This window comes from Oncorhynchus gorbuscha, linkage group LG19 (genome assembly GCF_021184085.1).
Source record: "Oncorhynchus gorbuscha isolate QuinsamMale2020 ecotype Even-year linkage group LG19, OgorEven_v1.0, whole genome shotgun sequence".
In the NCBI taxonomy this organism is placed as follows: Eukaryota; Metazoa; Chordata; class Actinopteri; order Salmoniformes; family Salmonidae; genus Oncorhynchus; species Oncorhynchus gorbuscha.
The window spans coordinates 4,639,745-4,666,998 of NC_060191.1; the positions used below are offsets into that span (position 1 = coordinate 4,639,745).

At 44.1% G+C, this 27,254-nt stretch overlaps 1 protein-coding gene across 8 annotated transcripts in view; it reads left to right on the plus strand.

Moving 5' to 3' along the window:
• The first annotated feature begins 4,023 nt into the window (after positions 1 to 4,023).
• The window catches only part of LOC124004994 (myosin-10-like), a 96,268-nt gene continuing 73,037 nt past the window's right edge, over positions 4,024 to 27,254 (plus strand). For 5 of the 8 annotated variants that reach the window (XM_046313812.1, XM_046313813.1, XM_046313810.1 and 2 more), the window contains exons 1-4: positions 4,025 to 4,311; positions 8,271 to 8,454; positions 19,713 to 19,919; positions 26,752 to 26,908. In XM_046313812.1, coding sequence (XP_046169768.1) covers positions 8,275 to 8,454; positions 19,713 to 19,919; positions 26,752 to 26,908 — 544 coding nt within the window. In that variant the 5' untranslated portion in view covers positions 4,025 to 4,311; positions 8,271 to 8,274. Of the gene's footprint in view, positions 4,312 to 8,267; positions 8,455 to 19,712; positions 19,920 to 26,751; positions 26,909 to 27,254 lie in introns of all 8 variants that reach the window. The other 3 variants (XM_046313807.1, XM_046313809.1, XM_046313808.1) reach the window with 2 other exon arrangements.

The following is a 27,254-nucleotide window of genomic DNA, read 5'->3' on the forward strand; positions in this document are numbered from 1 at the left end:
TAGAGATTCTATATGGAAGGAATGAATAGAGATTCTATATGGAAGGAATGAATAGATTCTATATGGAATGAATGAATAGAGATTCTATATGGAATGAATGAATAGATTCTATATGGAAGGAATGAATAGATTCTATATGGAATGAATGAATAGAGATTCTATATGGAATGAATGAATAGATTCTATATGTAATGAATGAATAGAGATTCTATATGGAAGGAATGAATAGATTCTATATGTAATGAATGAATAGATTCTATATGGAATGAATGAATAGAGATTCTATATGGAATGAATGAATAGATTCTATATGTAATGAATGAATAGATTCTATATGGAATGAATGAATAGAGATTCTATATGGAATGAATGAATAGAGATTCTGTATGGAATGAATGAATAGAGATTCTATATGTAATGAATGAATAGATTCTATATGGAAGGAATGAATAGATTATATATGTAATGAATGAATAGATTCTATATGGAATGAATGAATAGAGATTCTATATGTAATGAATGAATAGATTCTATATGGAAGGAATGAATAGATTCTATATGTAATGAATGAATAGAGATTCTATATGGAATGAATGAATAGAGATTCTATATGGAATGAATGAATAGATTCTATATGTAATGAATGAATAGAGATTCTATATGGAAGGAATGAATAGAGATTCTATATGGAAGGAATGAATAGAGATTCTATATGGAAGGAATGAATAGATTCTATATGTAATGAATGAATAGAGATTCTATATGGAAGGAATGAATAGAGATTCTATATGGAAGGAATGAATAGAGATTCTATATGGAAGGAATGAATAGATTCTATATGTAATGAATGAATAGAGATTCTATATGGAAGGAATGAATAGAGATTCTATATGGAAGGAATGAATAGAGATTCTATATGGAAGGAATGAATAGAGATTCTATATGGAAGGAATGAATAGATTCTATATGTAATGAATGAATAGAGATTCTATATGGAAGGAATGAATAGATTCTATATGTAATGAATGAATAGAGATTCTATATGGAAGGAATGAATAGATTCTATATGTAATGAATGAATAGAGATTCTATATGGAATGAATGAATAGAGATTCTATATGGAAGGAATGAATAGATTCTATATGGAATGAATGAATAGAGATTCTATATGGAAGGAATGAATAGATTCTATATGTAATGAATGAATAGAGATTCTATATGGAATGAATGAATAGAGATTCTATATGGAAGGAATGAATAGATTCTATATGTAATGAATGAATAGAGATTCTATATGGAAGGAATGAATAGATTCTATATGTAATGAATGAATAGAGATTCTATATGGAATGAATGAATAGAGATTCTATATGGAATGAATGAATAGATTCTATATGGAAGGAATGAATAGATTCTATATGTAATGAATGAATAGAGATTCTATATGGAATGAATGAATAGAGATTCTATATGGAATGAATGAATAGATTCTATATGGAATTGTGTGATCATGTGAACATAGGAGGTCCCATACTGGGAAGAAATGACATCTACTTTCACCCGTGTGTGTGACTGTGAGAGTGAAGTCCTGCGTCTCACTCATCTCAATAACTGCAGTGCTGCTCGTGGCAACGTCATTTAGCTGAGTTTACCTTTAAGGTGACATTGTTGGAAGTGTCCAGGCCTTGGCAGAGCACCCTAAGCTGAATTAGAATGGATGACTAATCCTGAATTCTATGATTCTGCTTTGGTTGGTGTCTGTCTGACACTATGTGGGAGACTAATGCATTGGGCGGTGCCTTCAAAAAGAAGTCTATGATTCTGCTTTGGTTGGTGTCTGTCTCACACTATGTGGGAGACGAATACATTAGGTGATGCCTTCAAAAAGAAGGCTATGGTGTTATTCTATAACTAGCACAAGATTTGCAATGTTCAAATTGGATGTTTTTATTGCCTGTCTATTTTGTTGAGTCGTGTAACTCTTCTGAAAGGGATGGTTTCTGAAATATGGATACTGATGTTATTGAGAGACGAAGAGTTCTAACTTCTATGCCGTTACTACCACAATATTTAGTCACACTTTACATTAAGTTAAACTGCCATGTGTGGTATTACATAATAACTAAGTCATTATTTCAAATAGAATCTATTCACTTTCCTTTTGCAGTATTACAATTCAAAATCATTGGGTTATGCACCTTACCAGCAGATACCATGCACAATATATCATGAATCTACATGATATAACTTCATGTAAAGTGTTGACCAATTGTCTTGACCACTAGATGATATACCAGGGCTGTATGGTTCTACCTACTACAAGGACAGACAACTCTGAAACTTGTACTTGCATCTTTGCACAGAAGTAAATTGACACTATGGATTAACTCAAAGGCAAATATCACATACGTACATACAAAGCACAGTAAAAGTACACAAACGGCTATTGAAATGGCATTTTAAGACGTCACATACTGTATACTGCATACTGTATATAGAAAGAAGCACTTCACACACACTGACCTTTTGGACAGGAAACATGGATATTTCACCTTTTAAAGCAGATTCCATGATATGATTTACAACCATATTGATCGGTTATAGTTGGTGTTATTGACATTTATTCAACTTCCGTGTCTTTCCTTATTTTTCTATGTCTCCATGGCCACCGAGTTCTATTTATAGGTGAATGGCCGGTCCCGTCTGTTCCACATCCTGTGTGTGGGGGGGGGGGGGGGGGGGGGGGGGGGGGTAACTTGAACCCTGACCACCAGGACTCTGACCTCTGTGTTAGTCTTTTTTTTTTAACGCATCCCACACAACAACAACATAGCCAGATGGATTACTTGATGACTTCCTGGTTGGTTGCTTTATTAGATTCCAGAATAAAACTCTGATATTGCAGGTTAAGTTATGTTGAGATGTACGTTAGTGGTATCGGGTTGTTACTAGCTGTACTCTATTATTATTTTCTACAGATACCACTGTATACGTTTCCCATCCTTCTCTGTTGTATCACAAAAAAATAATCATTTCACTACTGTTTGTGGCAGAAAGCACTTCCATGTGAAAAAGAATGGCACTATAGAGCAAATAAAACACATTGATTGATATGAGTCAATTCTGGTTTATTTTGTACTTGAGTCTCAGATTCTCTCATTGTCAAATAAAAGTCTCATTTATTTTTTGCTGAATGGAAAGGTGTAGTTGGTCACAACGTAGGCCTGAATATCTGTAAAAGACTGCCTCCATTACAATACAGTTAATTACTGTGTCTTCACTGTGCAAGGTGTGCAGGCTTGTAAACTACATAGAATATGTTATCACATGTTTATTACCTAAAAATACATTTAAAACAATTAATGATGCAACAGAAATGATCTATTTTTAGAAGAATACCTAGTCCCATATAATCACAATAATTGATGAGCAATGACTGGTGCACCGGTTTTGTCTTTAAATGGCAAAACACTTTGAGCAGTACTATAGCATCCTGTAGCTGCGGTCGCCAGCCAGACATCAACACAGGATTCTTAAGACTCGGAGACGGTAACTGTTCGTAGGAATCTGTGGCGGTCACCTCTTTTAGTAGCCCGGCTTTTCCAATAGACAGTCCTTGTGCACAGGTCTAAGATCAGCTTAGTACTTTCTCCAAACCTAGCATTAACCATTTAATTCAACCCAAAACCGACCTTAGATCAATGTCTAGGGACTATTCCGTCCCACTCCGAGTGACAGACAAGGGATGCTGTCATCAACAAAGAGCGTGCAAATCTCCCTACCCCACCGCGAGAAAACTGCATGGGCACCTGCTACTTTACTCCAATTGTGCATTCCACACGTCCGTCAGACTGATGGGACTGCCCAATATTTTGTCTGATTGGTTAGGATTTGTGGCAATTGGGATCTCTCAAGATCCCATTTGTTGTCGCTTGTATCTGTGCCAGTGAAGGGGCTGGACAGGATCGTCTCATTCAATGGGCGGGGATTCACAGCAGTTGTAGATTTTCATTCGAAGACTATATTTATAAATCGGGACTTACATTTAAGTTATTTTTTTATTGGTGTATAGACAGGAAGTGACTGTGCTGCCCTGAAGCCGGCGCTTCGCCCTCACCCTTCTGTCTGTCTGTTTTATGATCAGTAGAATGTGTGTGTGCGGCTTCGACTGAGAGAGCGGTGTAATGATAAAAGCCGCATTTGCGGTACGCTCCTCTCACCTCATTTAAGTCAGGAAAAATCGGAGAACCCGTCTTATTTCTTTCCTCCTCGGGCCCTAGACTTATCCACGTCTCGGAGAACATTGTGAAGGTGAGATATTTAGTTACCAATAGCCAACTCTAATTCAGTCGTAGATAGTGTAATATCCTGCACGGCGACGCATCATATTTCATTGGTGTTGGCTACTTGCTAACCTAGCTAGGTTAGTCTAAATGCGGGTGGAATAACGCCGAACATTACACCCAATAGGGGACCTTCCAGCGGCGTGCTGCCTGGCCCTCCGGTTAGCATGCAGGCCCACGAATGGTACAAAACGATCACATAGCAAACCGAAAATATTGTTAAGCTGTTAGACAAGAGAATGCAAGCAGTTGTAATTATGTTGCTTTATTAATGAAGGGTTTATTATAAGTATATTATTATAACGCTAGTATAATATGTCTTCTTATCCGTAAGATATTCGTATTATTAACCTGTTATTATTGATATTATTATTAGGTTATTATTTAACCCACATTAGTGACTGACCACCCCAAAGCTAACTGTAAGGCTAAATTCCATGCGCTCTCTTTAATGTGGTCCATTGAGTCTATCATTAGGCTATATGCTATAACGAATCCTCTAATCATTATTCATACCTCATGCTCGAGGTGTGGTTGGCGTTTGGCTTCATGGCTTTTGTCGGGTGGTATGGTGTTGCAGGTAGTAGAATGGGAATCTTTCGTATGGCTCCGGTTAGCGGACGCACTAATATTTTGGACGGGGGAGCTTGCTAGTGTGTCTGTCTGCCAGCGACAGTTTCAGGCGGTGGTTGAGTCACAATGTCACCGCTGCCACAACACTCGGCTTTTTTCCTCAGATTTAAGCGTAAAGAAAAGGCGTTACCATGCCCCACCCCCCACCACCACCACCACTCACACACACATTCCTCTCGCACCCCCGCATTGACCTCCACACAAACCCCGCAAGTATTGTCTTTAATACTGCACTGTGGTGGTGTATTGGGGAGTGTGCTTGGTCAGCCAGTGATGGACGCCCAAAGACAGCCTTGTTCAGATGTGCTATAAGCTTTTGTTATAATGATAAATGCAGACAGACATGTATAAACAGATGATAAGGAATGCCTCAGGATATCTGATGACTATTTCTGGCCATCCTTCATCTTCCTTCTCTCATCAGTAAGGAAGCTGCACTCTGTCTCTCTGTTTGGAGTGACTCATCAACAGTAATCTGCTGTGTGTACACAGTATGACAGACAGACAGGAGTAGGTGTCAGTGCAGGTGTAGACCTACTCAGGCCGGAGACAGAGGGACAGACAGAATGACACGGGAGGAATCAGGGCGGTCTGGGTGGAGAGAGTAGACACCTTATCTGTGATGACAGACAGAATGACACGGGAGGAATCAGGGCGGTCTGGGTGGAGAGAGTAGACACCTTATCTGTGATGACAGACAGAATGACACGGGAGGAATCAGGGCGGTCTGGGTGGAGAGAGTAGACACCTTATCTGTGATGACAGACAGAATGACACGGGAGGAATCAGGGCGGTCTGGGTGGAAAGAGTAGACACCTTATCTGTGATGACAGACAGAATGACACGGGAGGAATCAGGGCGGTCTGGGTGGAGAGAGTAGACACCTTATCTGTGATGACAGACAGAATGACACGGGAGGAATCAGGGCGGTCTGGGTGGAGAGAGTAGACACCTTATCTGTGATGACAGACAGAATGACACGGGAGGAATCAGGGCGGTCTGGGTGGAGAGAGTAGACACCTTATCTGTGATGACAGACAGAATGACACGGGAGGAATCAGGGCGGTCTGGGTGGAAAGAGTAGACACCTTATCTGTGATGACAGACAGAATGACACGGGAGGAATCAGGGCGGTCTGGGTGGAGAGAGTAGACACCTTATCTGTGATGACAGACAGAATGACACGGGAGGAATCAGGGCGGTCTGGGTGGAGAGAGTAGACACCTTATCTGTGATGACAGACAGCAACAGACCTTGTGTTTTGGGTCGGGTTGACACTCAGACTCACATTATGTAATGTTTGCAGAGGGGTTCTGCTTCAATCCAAATGATGAGTAGTCATTTATTGGGGTAGACAATATCAGTGTCCTTAAGGAGCCAATAAAGATATAAACAAGCAGTCTATAGATGATTGACACCCTCAGACCAATCACTAAATCAATCCATACTAGTTTTCAGACACTTCTGAGAAATGGCCTATATGGCAGACTCAGCTTCACTACTCAATGGCTACTAATACACACAGTACTTCCCTTACAATCACACCCATCGTGGAGGATTTGATTGTTAAAGCCAGGGATTGGTGGTACATGTTGATATAGAGCTGTCTTTGTCCCACAGTGGTTGACTACTAGAAGTGGTTTACTCGTGACTCCAGCAGAGTGGACTGGACTGTAAAAGGTCCTCTGTGTCTCTGTGTGACCTAATCTTAGTACTGTTGCTATGATAATACAGTAATATCAGCCAACTGTGGAGTAGACCTCCCCTCCTCTCTCTCACTCTCCCTCTCTCTGCCCCTCTCTCTCTCTCTCTCTCTCTCTCTCTCACTCTCTCTCTCACTCTCCCTCTCTCTGCCCCCTCTCTCTCTCTCTCTCTCTCTCTCTCTCTCTCTCTCTCTCTCTCTCTCTCTCTCTCTCTCTCTCTCTCTCTCTCCCTCTCTCTGCCCCTCTCTCTCACTCTCTCTCTCTCTCTCCCCCTCCCTTTCTCAATTCAATTCAAGAGGCTTTATTAGCATGGGAAACATGTGTTAACATTGCCAAAGCAAGTGAGGTAGATAATATACAAAAGTGAGATAAACAATCAAAATGAACAGTAAACATCACACATAGAGAAATTTCAAAACAATAAAGGCATTACAAATGTCATATTATATATATATATATATACAGTGTTGTAACAATGTACAATGTCTCTCTCTCTCTCGCTCCTCACCCTCTCCCTTTCTCTCTCTCTCTTTCTCTCTCTCTCGCTCTCTCTCACCCTCTCCCTTTCTCTCTCGCTCTCTCTCCCCTCTCTCTCCCCTCTCTCTCTCTCTCTCTCTCTCTCTCTCTCTCTCTCTCCCTCTCGCTCTCTCTCACCTTCTCCCTTTCTCTCTCTCTCTCTCTCTCTCTCTCTCTCTCTCTCTCTCTCTCTCTCTCTCTCTCTCTCTCTCTCTCTCTCTCTCTCTCTCTCTCTCTCTCTCTCTCTCTCTCTCTCTCTCTCTCTCTCTCTCTCTCTCTCTCTCTCTCTCTCTCTCTCTCTCTCTCTCTCTCTCTCTCTCTCTCACCCTTTCTCTCTCTAAGCTCTGACTGTCATGTCACTTTACTGAGTCAGTTGATGTATCCCTCTGCTCCCTTCCCCCTGCATCCCTCCATCCATCTCTCTCTCTTCCACCCTGACTGTCTCCTTGATTTGCTCTCTCTTCCAATTATGCCATCTCTGACTATCGGGACTGTATCTGGGCTGTGTGGTCCTACTGCTCTCATTTTCTGTGTGTGTGTGTGTGTGCATTATGTGTGTGTGTGCATTATGTGTGTGTGTGTGTTTGGTGTGTGTGTGTTTGGTGTGTGTACTTTCTAGTCTACTACTGCTCTCTTGAGAGGGATCACATCACTGTCAATGTCTGATAGTTAGGCAGTCCTCCTCCACTCACTCACACTCTCATGCATGATCAGTGAAATACACTGCTCTGATTTTCATCTACTTATTCAGTCCACTCACTCACTCACTCACTCACTCACTCACTCACTCACTCACTCACTCACTCACTCACTCACTCACTCACTCACTCACACACTCACGTGACACGTGACTTAGTGAAAAATGTCTAACACTGTTTTTCTTGTCTCTTGTCTCTCTCCTTCCCATTCCCCATTCCCCATCTTTCTCTCGCTCTCTCTCTCTCTCTCTCTCTCTCTCTCTCTCTCTCTCTCTCTCTCTCTCTCTCTCTCTCTCTCTCTCTCTCTCTCTCTCTCTCTCTCTCTCTCTCTCTCTCTCTCTCTCTCTCTCTCTCTATCTCTCTCTCATTGCCAGCAGCACCATGTCCAGGCCGTCAGGGGGCGGTGTTGCCAATGATGTCACACGCTTCCTGTCCACAGGGGCGGTGCCAGGTTCGCCCACCTCCTCTACCCCCACTGGCCACGTATTCTCCGCCTCCAGCCAAGCTGATTGGGCGGCAAAGAGGCTCGTCTGGGTTCCATCCGAGAAGCACGGTTTTGAGGTGATTAGGCTGGGCGGGGCCAATGGGCGTGGTCAGGGTGGAGGGCAGCCGGTGGTGAGGTTAGGGGGAGGGGCAAGTTTTTCAACTAATCAACTAATCATGGTCGTCAATATAGGGCATTGTTAGTTGAAGCAGGTGTTTTAGAGGAGCTCCAAGGAGTTGCCCACCTCTTGCCCTACCATGGGGCACAGCACAGGCCTCCCTGGGTCCATCAGTCCTGTGCAGTTGAGCACGACATTGACAACTACATAGCAGATAAGCACACCATGCATTCAATTGAGATGATTCCATACCATGTCATAATCATTGTAATGATCTATTTGTTGCATTTCTATCTGCAGCACTCTGAATAGTCCTCATACAGGTGAATAATTAGCTCCAGGCGTGTGCCTGTTTGACAGGTGTGGAAAAGAGAACAGTGTGTTTCTCAAGACAATGGAATCGTAACTCATTGATCTAGCATTCTCTAAGATGCTATTTCACAGTGTTGGTATAACTTCCTTGTCTTTTGATGCTTCTCTGTACCCCTTCCAACTCTATTCCAGTCTCCTTATATTGTCAGTGCTGCAGTGAACTAGGGCTTCTAGTTCTCCTCTCTCACATTGCTTTAGTCACAGGGCTCTATCTCTCTGTTGGAGCCACACTGCCCTCTGATCTACGTCACTCAGCTCTACATGTTGCATTCTAAACCTCGTCTTTCTATGAGAAGTGGCATCAATTCCACCTCTATCCTTTACCTTGATCACTCTCTTCTTCTCTGTTCTGCTGTGTCCCAGTTTCCACTGTGTTCCAAGGCTCTTTGTGTTCGACAATGTGACAGGGTTCCAATGGGCGCTCTACTCTATAGTATGTCTATACAGGGTATCTCTCTCTCTGTTTCTCTGCTGTTCTGATATGGAGCTCTAGGAATAGAACAATACACTACTTCAGCCTCCTAATGTTAAAGAGGCCGCAGTAACACACACACACAGTCACACACATAGTCACACACACACAGTCGTCATTCTACATTCATATTTTAAGTGTGTGGTTAGTCGTATTCTGAGAATGTGGGTGTGTGTGCCAGGCAAAAGTAAATGGTGAACCGAGCAGAACAGAGCAGAACACAGCAGAGCAGAACACAGCAGAGCAGAACACAGCAGAGCAGAACAGAGCAGAACAGAGCAGAACACAGCAGAGCAGAATAGAGCAGAACACAGCAGAGCAGAACAGAGCAGAACACAGCAGAGCAGAACAGAGCAGAATACAGCAGAGCAGAACAGAGCAGAACACAGCAGAGCAGAACAGAGCAGAACACAGCAGAGCAGAACAGAGCAGAATAGAGCAGAACACAGCAGAGCAGAACAGAGCAGAACACAGCAGAGCAGAACAGAGCAGAACAGAGCAGAACACAGCAGAACACAGCAGAACAGAATAGAGCAGAACACAGCAGAGCAGAGCAGAGCAGAACAGAGCAGAACACAGCAGAGCAGAACACAGCAGAGCAGAACACAGCAGAACACAGCAGAGCAGAACAGAGCAGAACACAGCAGCAGAACACAGCAGAACACAGCAGAGCAGAACAGAACAGATCAGAATAGAACAGAGCAGAACACAGCAGAGCAGAACACAGCAGAACACAGCAGAGCAGAACAGAACAGATCAGAATAGAACAGAGCAGAACAGAGAAGAACAGAGCAGAGCAGAACAGAGGAGAGCAGAACAGAGCAGAGCAGAACAGAACAGAGGAGAGCAGAACAGAGCAGAGCAGAACAGAACAGAGGAGAGCAGAACAGAGGAGAGCAGAACAGAGGAGAGCAGAACAGAGGAGAGGAGAGCAGAACAGAGGAGAGCAGAACAGAGGAGAGCAGAACAGAGGAGAGGAGAGGAGAGCAGAACAGAGGAGAGCAGAACAGAGGAGAGCAGAACAGAGGAGAGGAGAGCAGAACAGAGGAGAGCAGAACAGAGGAGAGCAGAACAGATGAGAGCAGAGGAGAGCAGAACAGAGGAGAGGAGAGGAGAGGAGAGCAGAACAGAGGAGAGGAGAGCAGAACAGAGGAGAGGAGAGCAGAACAGAACAGAGGAGAGCAGAACAGAGGAGAGGAGAACAGAACAGAGGAGAGGAGAACAGAGGAGAGCAGAACAGATGAGAGCAGAGCAGAACAGAACAGAGGAGAGGAGAACAGAGGAGAGGAGAGCAGAACAGAGGAGAGGAGAGCAGAACAGAACAGAGGAGAGGAGAACAGAGGAGAGGAGAGCAGAACAGAGGAGAGGAGAGCAGAACAGAGGAGAGCAGAGGAGAGCAGAACAGAGGAGAGCAGAACAGAGGAGAGCAGAGGAGAGCAGAACAGAACAGAGGAGAGCAGAACAGAACAGAGGAGAGCAGAACAGAGGAGAGCAGAACAGAGGAGAGGAGAGCAGAACAGAGGAGAACAGAACAGAGGAGAGCAGAACAGAACAGAACAGAGGAGAGGAGAGCAGAACAGAGGAGAGGAGAGGAGAGCAGAACAGAACAGAGGAGAGCAGAACAGAACAGAGGAGAACAGAACAGAACAGAGGAGAGGAGAGCAGAACAGAGAGAGCAGAACAGAGGAGAGCAGAACAGAACAGAACAGAGGAGAGGAGAGCAGAACAGAACAGAGGAGAGGAGAGCAGAGCAGAACAGAACAGAGGAGAGGAGAGCAGAACAGAGGAGAGGAGAGGAGAGCAGAACAGAGGAGAGGAGAACAGAACAGAACAGAGGAGAGCAGAACAGAACAGAACAGAGGAGAGCAGAACAGAACAGAACAGAACAGAGGAGAGGAGAGCAGAACAGAGGAGAGCAGAACAGAGGAGAGCAGAACAGAGGAGAGCAGAACAGAGGAGAGCAGAACAGAACAGAGGAGAGGAGAGCAGAACAGAACAGAGGAGAGCAGAACAGAACAGAACAGAGGAGAGCAGAACAGAACAGAACAGAGGAGAGCAGAACAGAGGAGAGGAGAGCAGAACAGAACAGAGGAGAGGAGAGCAGAACAGAGGAGAGCAGAACAGAGGAGAGCAGAACAGAGGAGAGGAGAACAGAACAGAGGAGAGGAGAGCAGAACAGAACAGAGGAGAGGAGAGCAGAACAGAACAGAGGAGAGGAGAGCAGAACAGAGGAGAGGAGAGCAGAACAGAGGAGAGGAGAGCAGAACAGAGGAGAGGAGAGCAGAACAGAACAGAGGAGAGCAGAACAGAACAGAACAGAGGAGAACAGAACAGAGGAGAACAGAACAGAGGAGAGCAGAACAGAACAGAACAGAGGAGAGCAGAACAGAACAGAGGAGAGAGGAGAGCAGAACAGAACAGAGGAGAGCAGAACAGAACAGAACAGAGGAGAGCAGAACAGAACAGAGGAGAGGAGAGCAGAACAGAACAGAGGAGAGCAGAACAGAACAGAACAGAGGAGAGCAGAACAGAGGAGAGGAGAGCAGAACAGAACAGAGGAGAGCAGAACAGAGGAGAGGAGAGGAGAGGAGAACAGAACAGAGGAGAGGAGAGGAGAACAGAACAGAGGAGAGGAGAGGAGAACAGAGGAGAGGAGAGCAGAACAGAACAGAGGAGAGGAGAGCAGAACAGAGGAGAGGAGAGGAGAGCAGAACAGAACAGAGGAGAGCAGAACAGAGGAGAGGAGAACAGAACAGAACAGAGGAGAGGAGAGCAGAACAGAGGAGAGCAGAACAGAGGAGAGCAGAACAGAACAGAACAGAGGAGAGGAGAGCAGAACAGAACAGAGGAGAGGAGAGCAGAGCAGAACAGAACAGAGGAGAGGAGAGCAGAACAGAGGAGAGGAGAGCAGAACAGAGGAGAGGAGAACAGAACAGAACAGAGGAGAGCAGAACAGAACAGAACAGAGGAGAGCAGAACAGAACAGAACAGAGGAGAGGAGAGCAGAACAGAGGAGAGCAGAACAGAGGAGAGCAGAACAGAGGAGAGCAGAACAGAGGAGAGCAGAACAGAACAGAGGAGAGGAGAGCAGAACAGAACAGAGGAGAGCAGAACAGAACAGAACAGAGGAGAGCAGAACAGAACAGAACAGAGGAGAGCAGAACAGAGGAGAGGAGAGCAGAACAGAACAGAGGAGAGGAGAGCAGAACAGAGGAGAGCAGAACAGAGCAGAGCAGAACAGAGGAGAGGAGAACAGAACAGAGGAGAGGAGAGCAGAACAGAACAGAGGAGAGGAGAGCAGAACAGAACAGAGGAGAGGAGAGCAGAACAGAGGAGAGGAGAGCAGAACAGAGGAGAGGAGAGCAGAACAGAGGAGAGGAGAGCAGAACAGAACAGAGGAGAGCAGAACAGAACAGAACAGAGGAGAACAGAACAGAGGAGAACAGAACAGAGGAGAGCAGAGCAGAACAGAACAGAGGAGAGCAGAACAGAACAGAACAGAGGAGAGCAGAACAGAGGAGAGGAGAGCAGAACAGAACAGAGGAGAGGAGAGGAGAACAGAACAGAGGAGAGGAGAGCAGAACAGAGGAGAGGAGAGGAGAGGAGAACAGAACAGAGGAGAGGAGAGGAGAACAGAACAGAGGAGAGGAGAGGAGAGGAGAGGAGAGGAGAACAGAACAGAGGAGAGGAGAACAGAACAGAGGAGAGGAGAGGAGAGGAGAACAGAACAGAGGAGAGGAGAGGAGAACAGAACAGAGGAGAGGAGAGGAGAACAGAACAGAGGAGAGGAGAACAGAACAGAGGAGAGGAGAACAGAACAGAGGAGAGGAGAACAGAACAGAGGAGAGGAGAACAGAACAGAGGAGAGGAGAACAGAACAGAGGAGAGGAGAACAGAACAGAGGAGAGGAGAGGAGAACAGAACAGAGGAGAGTAGAGGATAACAGAACAGAGGAGAGAAGAGGAGAACAGAACAGAGGAGAGGAGAGGAGAGGAGAGCAGAACAGAGGAGAGGAGAGGAGAGGAGAGGAGAGGAGAGGAGAGGAGAACAGAACAGAGGAGAGGAGAGGAGAGGAGAGCAGAACAGAGGAGAGGAGAGGAGAGAGAGGAGAGGAGAACAGAACAGAGGAGAGGAGAGCAGAACAGAGGAGAGGAGAGCAGAACAGAACAGAGGAGAGGAGAGCAGAACAGAACAGAGGAGAGGAGAGCAGAACAGAGGAGAGGAGAGCAGAACAGAACAGAGGAGAGGAGAACAGAACAGAGGAGAGAGAGAGAGGAGAGGAGAGGAGAACAGAACAGAGGAGAGGAGAGCAGAACAGAGGAGAGGAGAGCAGAACAGAACAGAGGAGAGGAGAGCAGAACAGAACAGAGGAGAGGAGAGCAGAACAGAGGAGAGGAGAGCAGAACAGAACAGAGGAGAGGAGAGCAGAACAGAACAGAGGAGAGGAGAACAGAACAGAGGAGAGGAGAGCAGAACAGAGGAGAGGAGAGGAGAACAGAACAGAGGAGAGGAGAGCAGAACAGAACAGAGGAGAGGAGAACAGAGGAGAGGAGAGGAGAACAGAACAGAACAGAGGAGAGGAGAGAGAACAGAACAGAACAGAGGAGAGAGAGCAGAACAGAACAGAACAGAGGAGAGGAGAGAGAACAGAACAGACAGAGAGGAGAACAGAGGAGAGGAGAGGAGAACAGAACAGAACAGAACAGAGGAGAGGAGAGGAGAACAGAACAGAACAGAGGAGAGGAGAGCAGAACAGAACAGAGGAGAGGAGAACAGAGGAGAGGAGAGGAGAACAGAACAGAACAGAGGAGAGGAGGAGAACAGACAGAGAGGAGAGCAGAACAGAACAGAGAACAGAGGAGAGGAGAGAGAACAGAACAGAACAGAGGAGAACAGAGAGAGGAGAGAGAACAGAACAGAGGAGAGGAGAGCAGAACAGAACAGAGGAGAGGAGAACAGAGGAGAGAACAGGAGAGGAGAGACAGAACAGAACAGAGGAGAGGAGAACAGAGGAGAGGAGAGCAGAACAGAACAGAGGAGAGGAGAACAGAACAGAGGAGAGGAGAACAGAACAGAACAGAGGAGAGAGAGAGGAGAACAGAACAGAACAGAGGAGAGGAGAGGAGAACAGAACAGAGGAGAGGAGAGCAGAACAGAACAGAGGAGAGGAGAACAGAGGAGAGGAGAGGAGAACAGAACAGAGGAGAGGAGAGGAGAACAGAACAGAACAGAGGAGAGGAGAGGAGAACAGAACAGAACAGAGGAGAGGAGAACAGAGGAGAGGAGAGGAGAACAGAACAGAACAGAGGAGAGGAGAGCAGAACAGAACAGAGGAGAGGAGAACAGAGGAGAGGAGAGGAGAACAGAACAGAACAGAGGAGAGGAGAACAGAGGAGAGGAGAGCAGAACAGAACAGAGGAGAGGAGAACAGAGGAGAGGAGAGGAGAACAGAACAGAGGAGAGGAGAACAGAGGAGAGGAGAGGAGAACAGAACAGAACAGAGGAGAGGAGAGCAGAACAGAACAGAGGAGAGGAGAACAGAGGAGAGGAGAGGAGAACAGAACAGAACAGAGGAGAGGAGAACAGAGGAGAGGAGAGCAGAACAGAACAGAGGAGAGGAGAACAGAGGAGAGGAGAGCAGAACAGAACAGAGGAGAGGAGAACAGAGGAGAGGAGAGGAGAACAGAACAGAACAGAGGAGAGGAGAACAGAGGAGAGGAGAGCAGAACAGAACAGAGGAGAGGAGAACAGAGGAGAGGAGAGCAGAACAGAACAGAGGAGAGGAGAACAGAGGAGAGGAGAGGAGAACAGAACAGAGGAGAGCAGAACAGAGGAGAGGAGAGCAGAACAGAACAGAGGAGAGGAGAACAGAGGAGAGGAGAGGAGAACAGAACAGAACAGAGGAGAACAGAGGAGAGCAGAGGAGAGCAGAACAGAACAGAGGAGAGGAGAACAGAACAGAGGAGAGGAGAACAGAGGAGAGGAGAGCAGAACAGAACAGAGGAGAGGAGAACAGAGGAGAGGAGAGGAGAACAGAACAGAACAGAGGAGAGGAGAACAGAGGAGAGGAGAGGAGAACAGAACAGAACAGAGGAGAGGAGAACAGAGGAGAGGAGAGCAGAACAGAACAGAGGAGAGGAGAACAGAGGAGAGGAGAGCAGAACAGAACAGAGGAGAGGAGAACAGAGGAGAGGAGAGGAGAACAGAACAGAACAGAGGAGAGCAGAACAGAGGAGAGGAGAGCAGAACAGAACAGAGGAGAGGAGAACAGAGGAGAGGAGAGGAGAACAGAACAGAACAGAGGAGAACAGAGGAGAGCAGAGGAGAGCAGAACAGAACAGAGGAGAGAACAGAACAGAGGAGAGGAGAGGAGAGGAGAGGAGAACAGAACAGAGGAGAGGAGAGCAGAACAGAGGAGAGGAGAGCAGAACAGAACAGAGGAGAGGAGAGCAGAACAGAGGAGAGGAGAGCAGAACAGAACAGAGGAGAGGAGAACAGAACAGAGGAGAGGAGAGCAGAACAGAACAGAGGAGAGGAGAGCAGAACAGAGGAGAGGAGAGCAGAACAGAACAGAGGAGAGGAGAGCAGAACAGAACAGAGGAGAGGAGAACAGAACAGAGGAGAGGAGAACAGAACAGAGGAGAGGAGAGCAGAACAGAACAGAGGAGAGCAGAACAGAGGAGAGGAGAGCAGAACAGAACAGAGGAGAGGAGAGCAGAACAGAACAGAGGAGAGGAGAACAGAACAGAGGAGAGGAGAGCAGAACAGAGGAGAGGAGAGCAGAACAGAACAGAGGAGAGGAGAACAGAGGAGAGGAGAGGAGAACAGAACAGAACAGAGGAGAGGAAACAGAACAGAGGAGAGGAGAGCAGAACAGAACAGAGGAGAGGAGAGCAGAACAGAACAGAGGAGAGGATCTCAGAACAGAACAGAGGAGAGGAGAGGAGAGGAGAGGAGAACAGAGGAGAGGAGAGCAGAACAGAGGAGAGGAGAGCAGAACAGAACAGAGGAGAGGAGAACAGAGGAGAGGAGAGGAGAACAGAACAGAACAGAGGAGAGGAGAACAGAACAGAGGAGAGGATTTGAGAGCAGAACAGAACAGAGGAGAGGAGAGGAGAGGCCTCCAGAACAGAGGAGAGGAGAGCAGAACAGAACAGAGGAGAGGTTTGCAGAACAGAGGAGAGGAGAGCAGAACAGAACAGAGGAGAGGAGAGCAGAACAGAACAGAGGAGAGGAGAACAGAACAGAGGATGTGAGAGCAGAACAGAGGAGAGGAGAGCAGAACAGAACAGAGGATCATGTGAGAGCAGAACAGAACAGAGGAGAGGAGAACAGAACAGAGGATGTGAGCAGAACAGAACAGAGGAGAGGAGAGCAGAACAGAACAGAGGAGAGGAGAACAGAACAGAGGAGAGGTGAGCAGAACAGAACAGAGGAGAGCAGAACAGAGGAGAGCAGAACAGAACAGAGGAGAGCAGAACAGAGGAGAGGAGAGCAGAACAGAACAGAGGAGAGCAGAACAGAGGAGAGCAGAGGAGAACAGAACAGAGCAGAACAGAACAGAGCAGAGCAGAACAGAACAGAGCAGAACTGAGGGGAGGTGATATCAATAATACTTTGAGTAAAAGAGAATGTTTTGGGATTTTCACCCTCCAGACATGATTTCCTAAAGGACTTAATGATGAAATGCCTATGTATGTTATGTTGTGAATTTGAACATGAATTATGTCTCTATTTCAGATTACTCTGGTGTTTTTTGTACAATGTACCCAATGATTAATGAAAACTTGCTATGTCCTCATTGTGGTTTTACACACGTGTTTAATACTTCTTATTTAAACACTTTATTCAAATATTTATGAAATGCCTATTGTTATATTTGGTAGCACTTATTTGTTTTTCATTCGCCTCCAACCCCTTTCCATGTGTTATTATCATGTGTTATTATCATGTGTTTGCACCATGTGTTATTATCATGCGTTATTGTGATGTGTTATTATCATGTGTTATTATCATGTTATTATCATGTGTTATTATCATGTGTTATTATCATGTGTTATTATCATGTGTTATTATCATGCGTTATTGTGATGTGTTATTATCATGCGTTATTATTATGTGTTTGTACCATGTGTTATTATCATGCGTTATTACCGTGTGTTATTATCATGCGTTTACACAATGTGTTATTATCATGCGTTATTGTGATGTGTTATTACCATGTTTTATTATAATGCGTTATTGTGATGTGCTATTATCATGAATTTGTACCATGTGTTATTATCATGCGTTATTATCATGCATTATTATCATGCATTATTATCATGCATTATTATCATGCGTTATTATCATGTGTTATTATTACGTGTTATTACCATGTTTTATTATAATGCGTTATTGTGATGTGCTATTATCATGAATTTGTACCATGTGTTATTATCATGCATTTGTACCATGTGTTATTATTACGTGTTATTACCATGTTTTATTATCATGCGTTATTATCATGTGTTATTATCATGTGTTATTATCATGTGTTATTATCATGTGTTATTATCATGTGTTATTATCATGTGTTATTATTATGCATTTGTACCATGTGTTCTTATCATGTGTTATTATTATGCATTTGTACCATGTGTTATTATCATGTGTTATTATTATGCATTATTATCATGTGTTATTATCATGTGTTATTATTATGCATTTGTACCATGTGTTATTATCATGTGTTATTATTATGCATTTGTACCATGTGTTATTATCATGTGTTATTATCATGTGTTATTATGCATTTGTACCATGTGTTATTATCATGTGTTCTTATCATGTGTTATTATTATGCATTTGTACCATGTGTTATTATCATGTGTTATTATCATGTGTTATTATTATGCTTTTGTACCATGTGTTCTTATCATGTGTTATTATTATGCATTTGTACCATGTGTTATTATCATGTGTTATTATCATGTGTTATTATCATGTGTTATTATCATGTGTTATTATCATGTGTTATTATCATGTGTTATTATCATGTGTTATTATCATGTGTTATTATCATGTGTTCTTATCATGTGTTATTATTATGCATTTGTACCATGTGTTATTATCATGTGTTATTATCATGTGTTATTATTATGCATTTGTACCATGTGTTCTTATCATGTGTTATTATCATGTGTTATTATCATGTGTTATTATTATGCATTTGTACCATGTGTTCTTATCATGTGTTATTATCATGTGTTATTATTATGCATTTGTACCATGTGTTATTATCATGTGTTATTATTATGCATTTGTACCATGTGTTCTTATCATGTGTTATTATTATGCATTTGTATCATGTGTTATTATCATGTGTTATTATCATGTGTTATTATCATGTGTTATTATCATGTGTTATTATCATGTGTTATTATCATGTGTTATTATCATGTGTTATTATCATGTGTTATTATCATGTGTTATTATTATGCATTTGTACCATGTGTTATTATCATGTGTTATTATTATGCATTTGTATCATGTGTTATGGCTTGTCATGTCTTGTGCTGTTAGTTGATGTTTCCTGGATCAGTATCTAACTAACCTCTCTGTCCCTTCCCAAACCCCCCCTCTCTCTCTCTCTTCCCCACCTCTCTCTCTCTCTCTCGCTTCCCTACCTCTCTCTCTCTTTCTCTTCCCTGCCTCTCTCTCTCTCTCTCTCGCTTCCCTACCTCTCTCTCTTTCTCTTCCCTACCTCTCTCTCTCTTTCTCTTCCCTACCTCCCTCTCTCTTCCCCACCTCTCTCTCTCTCTCTTCCCCACCTCTCTCTCTCTTTCATGCCTCTCTCTCCCGCTGCCTCTATCTCTCCCCCTACCCTCTCTCTCTCTTCCCCACTGCTCTCTTCCCCACCTCTCTCTCTCTCTCTCTTCCCCACCTCTCTCTCTCGCTTCCCTACCTCTCTCTCTTTCTCTTCCCTACCTCTCTCTCTCTTTCTCTTCCCTACCTCCCTCCTCTCTCTTCCCCACCTCTCTCTCTCTCTCTCTTCCCCACCTCTCTCTCTTTCATGCCCTCTCTCTCCCGCTGCCTCTATCTCTCCCCCTACCCTCTCTCTCTCTTCCCCACTGCTCTCTTCCCCACCTCTCTCTCTCTCTCTTCCCCACCTCTCTCTCTCTTTCATGCCTCTCTCTCCCGCTGCCTCTATCTCTCCCCCTACCCTCTCTCTCTCTTCCCCACTGCTCTCTTCCCCACCTCTCTCTCTCTCTCTTCCCCACCTCTCTCTCTCTTTCATGCCTCTCTCTCCCGCTGCCTCTATCTCTCCCCTACCATCTCCCTATCTCCTCCCCCTTCTCCCCACTCTCACTCCCCCCACACCAACCCTGCAGTCTGCCAGTATCCGTGAGGAGCGAGGGGATGAGGTGGAGGTGGAGCTAACAGACAGCCAGAGGAAGCTGACCCTGTCCAGGGAGGAGGTCCAGAGGATGAATCCTCCCAGGTTCAGTAAGGTGGAGGACATGGCTGACCTCACCTGTCTCAACGAAGCCTCCGTCCTACACAACCTCAGAGAGAGATACTACTCTGGCTTGATATACGTCAGTGTACATTACACACACACACACACACACACACACACACACACACACACACACACACACACACACACACACACACACACACACACACACACACACACACACACACACACACACACACACACACACACACACACACACACACACACACACACACAGGACACAATAATACATAGACTCAAACTTGCACAGCATACAAGGGAGAAGTGAAAGTCAAAACAGATGTGTGTATGTACAGTATATACAGTTGAAGTCGGAAGTTTACATCCACTAAGGTTGGAGTCATTAAAACTAGTTTGTAAACCACTCCACGCATTACTTGTTAACAAACTATAGTTTTGGCAAGTCGGTTAGGACATCTACTTCGTGCATGAAAGTCAGGAAAGTCAAAAGAAATCAGCCAAGATCGCAGGAAAAAATTGTAGACCTCCACAAGTCTGGTTCATCCTTGGGAGCAATTTCAAACGCCTGAAGGTACCACGTTCATCTGTACAAACAATAGTTTGCAAGTATAAACACCATGGGACCACGCAACCGTCATACCGCTCAAGAAGGAGACGTATTCTGTCTCCTAGAGATGAACGTACTTTGGTGCAGAAAGTGCAAATCAATCCCAGAACAACAGCAAAGGACCTTGTGAAGATGATGGAGGAAACAAGTACAAAATGATCTATATCCACAGTAAAACCAGTCCTATATCGACATAACCTGAATGGTCGCTCAGGGAAGAAGCCCCTGCTCCAAAACTGCCATAAAAGACTATGGTTTGCAACTGCACATGGGGACAAAGATGGTACTTTTTGGAGAAATGTCCTCTGGTCTGATGAAACAAAAATAGAACTATTTGGCCATAATGACCATCATTATGTTTGGAGGAAAAAGGGGGATGCTTGCAAGCCGAAGAACACCATCCCAACCGAGAAGCACGGGGGTGGCAGCATCATGTTGTGGGTGTGCTTTGCTGCAGGAGGGACTGGTGCACTTCACAAAATAGATGGCATCATGAGGCAGGGAAATTATGTGGATATAATGAAGCAACATCTCAAGACCTCAGTCAGGAAGTTAAAGCTTAGTCGCAAATGGGTCTTCCAAATGGACAATGACCCCAAGCATACTTCCAAAGTTGTGGCAAAATGGCTTAAGGACAACAAAGTCAAGGTATTGGATTGGCCATCCCAAAGCTCTGACCTCAATCCTATAGAAAATGTGTTGGCATTACTGAAAAAGCATGTGCGAGCAAGGAGGCCTACAAACCTGACTCCGTTACACCAGCTCTGTCAGGAGTAATGGACCAAAATTCATGCAACTTATTGTGGGAAGCTTGTGGAATGCTACCCGAAACGTTTGACCCAAGTTAAACACTTTAAAGGCAATGCTACCAAAAACGAATTGAGTGTATGTAAACTTCTGACCAACTGGAAATGTGATGAAAGAAATAAAAGCTGAAATAAATGATTCTCTCTACTATTATTCTGACATTTCACATTCTTAAAATAAAGTGGTGATCCTAACTGGCCGAAGACAGGGAATGTTTACTAGGATTAAATGTCAGGAATTGTGAAAAACAGAATGTAAATGTATTTGGCTAAGGTGTATGTCAACTTCCGACTACAACTGTATAAGCACAAGATAAACACGTCACACTGTTATCTCTCTCTCTATCACACACACACACACTCACACACACTCGCTTGCACGCGTGTGTGTGTGAGAGAGAGAGAGAGAGAGAGAGAGAGAGAGAGAGAGAGAGAGAGAGAGAGAGAGAACAGAAGTCCCCACAACAATAGTAAACAAACAAACATTTTACCAACTGGGGACATTTTGTTAGTCCCCACAAGGTCAATTGCTATTTCTCGGGGGTTCAGGGTTAAGGTTAGAAATAGTGTTAAGGTTAGAATTAGGTTTAGTGTTAGGAGTTAGGGTTAGTTTATGGGTTAATTGTTTACTCCATGTGTAACTCTGTGTTGTCTGTTCACACTGCTATGCTTTATCTTGGCCAGGTCGCAGTTGCAAATGAGAACTTGTTCTCAACTAGCCTACCTGGTTAAATAAAGGTGAGAAAAAAATGGATAAGGGTTAGGAGCTAGGGTTAGTTTATGGGTTAGGGTTAGGAGCTAGGGTTAGTTTATGGGTTAGGGTTAGGAGTTAGGGTTAGTTTATGGGTAAGGGTTAGGAGTTAGGGTTAGTTTATGGGTAAGGGTTAGGAGCTAGGTTTAGTTTATGGGTTAGGGTTAGGAGCTAGGGTTAGTTTATGGGTAAGGGTTAGGAGTTAGGGTTAGTTTATGAGTTAGGGTTAGTTTATGGGTGTGGGTTAGTTTATGGGTAAGGGTTAGGAGCTAGGGTTAGTTTATGGGTAAGGGTTAGGAGTTAGGGTTAGTTTATGGGTTAGGGTTAGGAGCTAGGGTTAGTTTATGGGTTAGGGTTAGGAGTTAGGGTTAGTTTATGGGTAAGGGTTAGGAGTTAGGGTTAGGAGCTAGGGTTAGTTTATGGGTTAGGGTTAGGAGCTAGGGTTAGTTTATGGGTTAGGGTTAGGAGTTAGGGTTAGTTTATGGGTAAGGGTTAGGAGCTAGGGTTAGTTTATGGGTAAGGGTTAGGAGTTAGGGTTAGTCTATGGGTAAGGGTTAGGAGTTAGGGTTAGGGTTAGGAGCTAGGGTTAGTTTATGGTTAAGGGTTAGGAGCTAGGGTTAGTTTATGGGTTAGGGTTAGGAGCTAGGGTTAGTTTATGGGTAAGGGTTAGTTTATGGGTAAGGGTTAGGAGCTAGGGTTAGTTTATGGGTTAGGGTTAGGAGCTAGGGTTAGTTTATGGGTTAGGGTTAGTTTATGGGTAAGGGTTAGGAGCTAGGGTTAGTTTATGGGTTATGGTTAGGAGCTAGGGTTAGTTTATGGGTTATGGTTAGGAGCTAGGGTTAGTTTATGGGTTATGGTTAGGAGCTAGGGTTAGTTTATGGGTTAGGAGCTAGGGTTAGGGTTAGGAGCTAGGGTTAGTTTATGGTTAAGGGTTAGGAGCTAGGGTTAGTTTATGGGTAAGTGTTAGTTTATGGGTAAGGGTTAGGAGCTAGGGTTAGTTTATGGTTAAGGGTTAGGAGCTAGGGTTAGTTTATGGGTAAGGGTTAGTTTATGGGTAAGGGTTAGGAGCTAGGGTTAGTTTATGGGTTATGGTTAGGAGCTAGGGTTAGTTTATGGGTTAGGAGCTAGGGTTAGTTTTAGCGCAAAGTTTAGGAGCTAGGGTTAGGGTTAGGAGCTAGGGTTAGTTTATGGGATAGGAGCTAGGTTTAGTTTATGGGTTAGGGTTAGGAGCTAGGGTTAGTTTATGGGTTAGGAGCTAGGTTTAGTTTATGGGTTAGGAGCTAGGGTTAGTTTATGGGTTAGGGTTAGGAGCTAGGGTTAGTTTATGGGTTAGGAGCTAGGGTTAGTTTATGGGTTAGGGTTCGAAGCTAGGGTTAGTTTATGGCTAAGGGTTAGGAGCTAGGGTTAGTTTATGGGTTAGGGTTAGGAGCTAGGGTTAGTTTATGGGTTAGGGTTAGGAGCTAGGGTTAGTTTATTGGTAAGGGTTAGGAGTTAGGGTTAGTTTATGGGTAAGGGTTAGGAGTTAGGGTTAGTTTATGGGTAAGGGTTAGGAGTTAGGGTCAGTTTATGGGTAAGGGTTAGGAGCTAGGGTTAGTTTATGGGTTAGGGTTAGGAGTTAGGGTTAGTTTATGGGTTAGGGGTTATGGAAAATTGGATTTTGAATGGGACTGAATTGTGTGTCCCCACGAGGTTAGTTGTACAAGACTGTGTGTGTATGGGGGGGGGGGTTACTCTGTAGAGAGAACTGTGACATCAGTGTAACTGATATAAGAGGAGGGGTTGTGTTACATCACACTCGTTTATATAAGAGAGAGAAGGACGGAGGAGAAAGGAGAGCTGCATCTCCTGTTTCGTGACTATGAACCAATGAAGGGAGGGATGAGAGAGATAGAAAGAGGAAGATAAATGGATAGAAAGGAAGATAGTTAAGAAGAAAGAAAGATAAGTGTTGCGGAACTTTGATATGAAGAATGTGTCATTAATAGTTAGAATGTGACATAGTGAACGACACTTTCTATTGTATATCTATGTTGAGGAATTTGAAGGCTGTTTATGTTTATCTTATCTGCTTTAGAGAAAGAGAGATAGAGAGAAAATGGGGGATTTTGGTGGACAAGGCAGTATACTGCTCCTCATATTTCAGTCCACCACACACACACACACACACACACACACACACACACACACACACACACACACACACACACACACACACACACACACACACACACACACACACACACACACACACACACACACACACACACACACACACACACACACACACACACACACACACACACACACACACACACACACACACACACACACACACACTGTATGTGTGGATTATCAGGGATGGGTGTGAGAGGAGGTGATGGTTAGGGGTGACCAGTCAGAATCCACAGAGTCATCTTGTGTGGATTATCAGGGATGGGTGTGAGAGGAGGTGATGGTTAGGGGTGACCAGTCAGAATCCACAGAGTCATCTTGTTATCAGTACTGTTACACTGTTTCCTGCATATTCCATTCATAAACCTGTGTTGTAGCACGAGCTGGTTGATTGATTATCCTGACAGCTATCTTTCTTTTTCATTACAAATGCCTCCTTACACATTCCACCTGACCCCACTCATACTGTAGGTCAATGTGTCCTACTCATACTGTTGGTTAATGTGTCCTACTCATACTGTAGGTTAATGTGTCCTACTCATACTGTAGGTTAATGAGTCCTACTCATACTGTAGGTTAATGTGTCCTACTCATACTGTATGTTAATGAGTCCTACTCATACTGTAGGTTAATGTGTCCTACTCATACTGTAGGTTAATGTGTCCTACTCATACTGGAGGTTAATGTGTCCTACTCATACTGTAGGTTAATGGGTCCTACTCATACTGGAGGTTAATGTGTCCTACTCATACTGTAGGTTAATGTGTCCTACTCATACTGTAGGTTAATGGGTCCTACTCATACTGTAGGTTAATGTGTCCTACTCATACTGTAGGTTAATGTGTCCTACTCATACTGTAGGTTAATGGTTCTTACTCATACTGTAGGTTAATGTGTCCTACTCATACTGTAGGTTAATGGTTCTTACTCATACTGTAGGTTAATGGTTCTTACTCATACTGTAGGTTAATGTGTCCTACTCATACTGTAGGTTAATGTGTCCTACTCATACTGTAGGTTAATGTGTCCTACTCATACTGTAGGTTAATGAGTCCTACTCATACTGTAGGTTAATGTGTCCTACTCATACTGTAGGTTAATGTGTCCTACTCATACTGTAGGTTAATGGGTCTTACTCATACTGTAGGTTAATGTGTCCTACTCATACTGTAGGTTAATGGGTCCTACTCATACTGTAGGTTAATGTGTCCTACTCATACTGTAGGTTAATGTGTCCTACTCATACTTTAGGTTAATGGGTCTTACTCATACTGTAGGTTAATGTGTCCTACTCATACTGTAGGTTAATGTGTCCTACTCATACTGTAGGTTAATGGGTCTTACTCATACTGTAGGTTAATGTGTCCTACTCATACTGTAGGTTAATGGGTCCTACTCATACTGTAGGTTAATGTGTCCTACTCATATTGTAGGTCAATGTGTCCTACTCATACTGTAGGTTAATGTGTCCTACTCATACTGTAGGTTAATGTGTCCTACTCATACTGTAGGTTAATGGGTCTTACTCATACTGTAGGTTAATGAGTCCTACTCATATGTTAATGTGTCCTACTCATACTGTAGGTTAATGGGTCTTACTCATACTGTAGGTTAATGGGTCTGTAGGTTACTCATACTGTAGGTTAATGGGTCTTACTCATACTGTAGGTTAATGAGTCCTACTCATACTGTAGGTTAATGGGTCTTACTCATACTGTAGGTTAATGAGTCCTACTCATACTGTAGGTTAATGTGTCCTACTCATACTGTAGGTTAATGGGTCCTACTCATACTGTAGGTTAATGGGTCCTACTCATACTGTAGGTTAATGTGTCCTATTCATACTGTAGATTAATGTATCCTACTCATACTGTTGGTTAATGTGTCCTACTCATACTGTAGGTTAATGTGTCCTACTCATACTGTAGGTTAATGGGTCCTACTCATACTGTAGGTTAATGGGTCCTACTCATACTGTAGGTTAATGGGTCCTACTCATACTGTAGGTTAACTGTAGGTTAATGGGTCCAACTCATACTGTAGGTTAATGGGTCCTACTCATACTCTAGGTTAATGGGTCTGCTCATACTGTAGGTTAATGTGTCTGCTCATACTGTAGGTTAATGTGTCCAACTCATACTGTAGGTTAATGGGTCCTACTCATACTGTAGGTTAATGGATCCAACTCATACTGTAGGTTAATGGGTCCTACTCATACTGTAGGTTAATGGGTCCTACTCATACTGTAGGTTAATGGGGTCTTACTCATACTGTAGGTTAATGGGTCCTACTCATACTGTAGGTTAATGGGTCTTACTCATACTGTAGGTTAATGTGTCCATCTTATACTGTAGGTTAATGGGTCCTACTCATACTGTAGGTTAATGGGGGGAGAATGTTGGGCGGGATTGACCCTCCCTCTCCTAATGTTGCTGTTATATGACTCAGATTAGGTGTGTGTGATATGACATTGCCTGTCTTAATGGCTGGGTCTAGGCATTGGGAGGGCATGGGTCATTGAGATTAAGCATGGTATTTTAGTTATCATTGAACTTTGTGTATATCTATCCTGGGTGTGTGTGTGTGTTTGCAGACATACTCGGGCCTGTTCTGTGTGGTGATCAACCCCTATAAGAACCTGCCCATCTACACAGAGTCTATAGTGGAGATGTACCGAGGGAAGAAACGCCATGAGATGCCCCCTCACATCTACGCTATATCAGAGGCTGCCTACCGCAGCATGCTACAAGGTAACCCTAACCCCTGACCCCCTCACATCTACGCCATATCAAAGAAATGTATGATTTTCATATGTGCATTTTCGTGGAATAGTTTCATTTCAATAATAATGTTTTAATTTCTCAAAATCATTGTCACGTGGTTAATCATAAAAATATTAATTCAAATGAATAAACTCTAAAAGTAAACATTTTTACTAATGCGAGAGCACCAGCCTCTGCCTTATGGACGGACACATTGTGAGGCTACACCTTGATCATTGGCGGCTAAATAGCCTAATTGAACGCATGCAGCCCAGAGATGGCCATGCAGCCCAGAGATGGCCATGCAGCCCAGAGATGGCCATGCAGCCCAGAG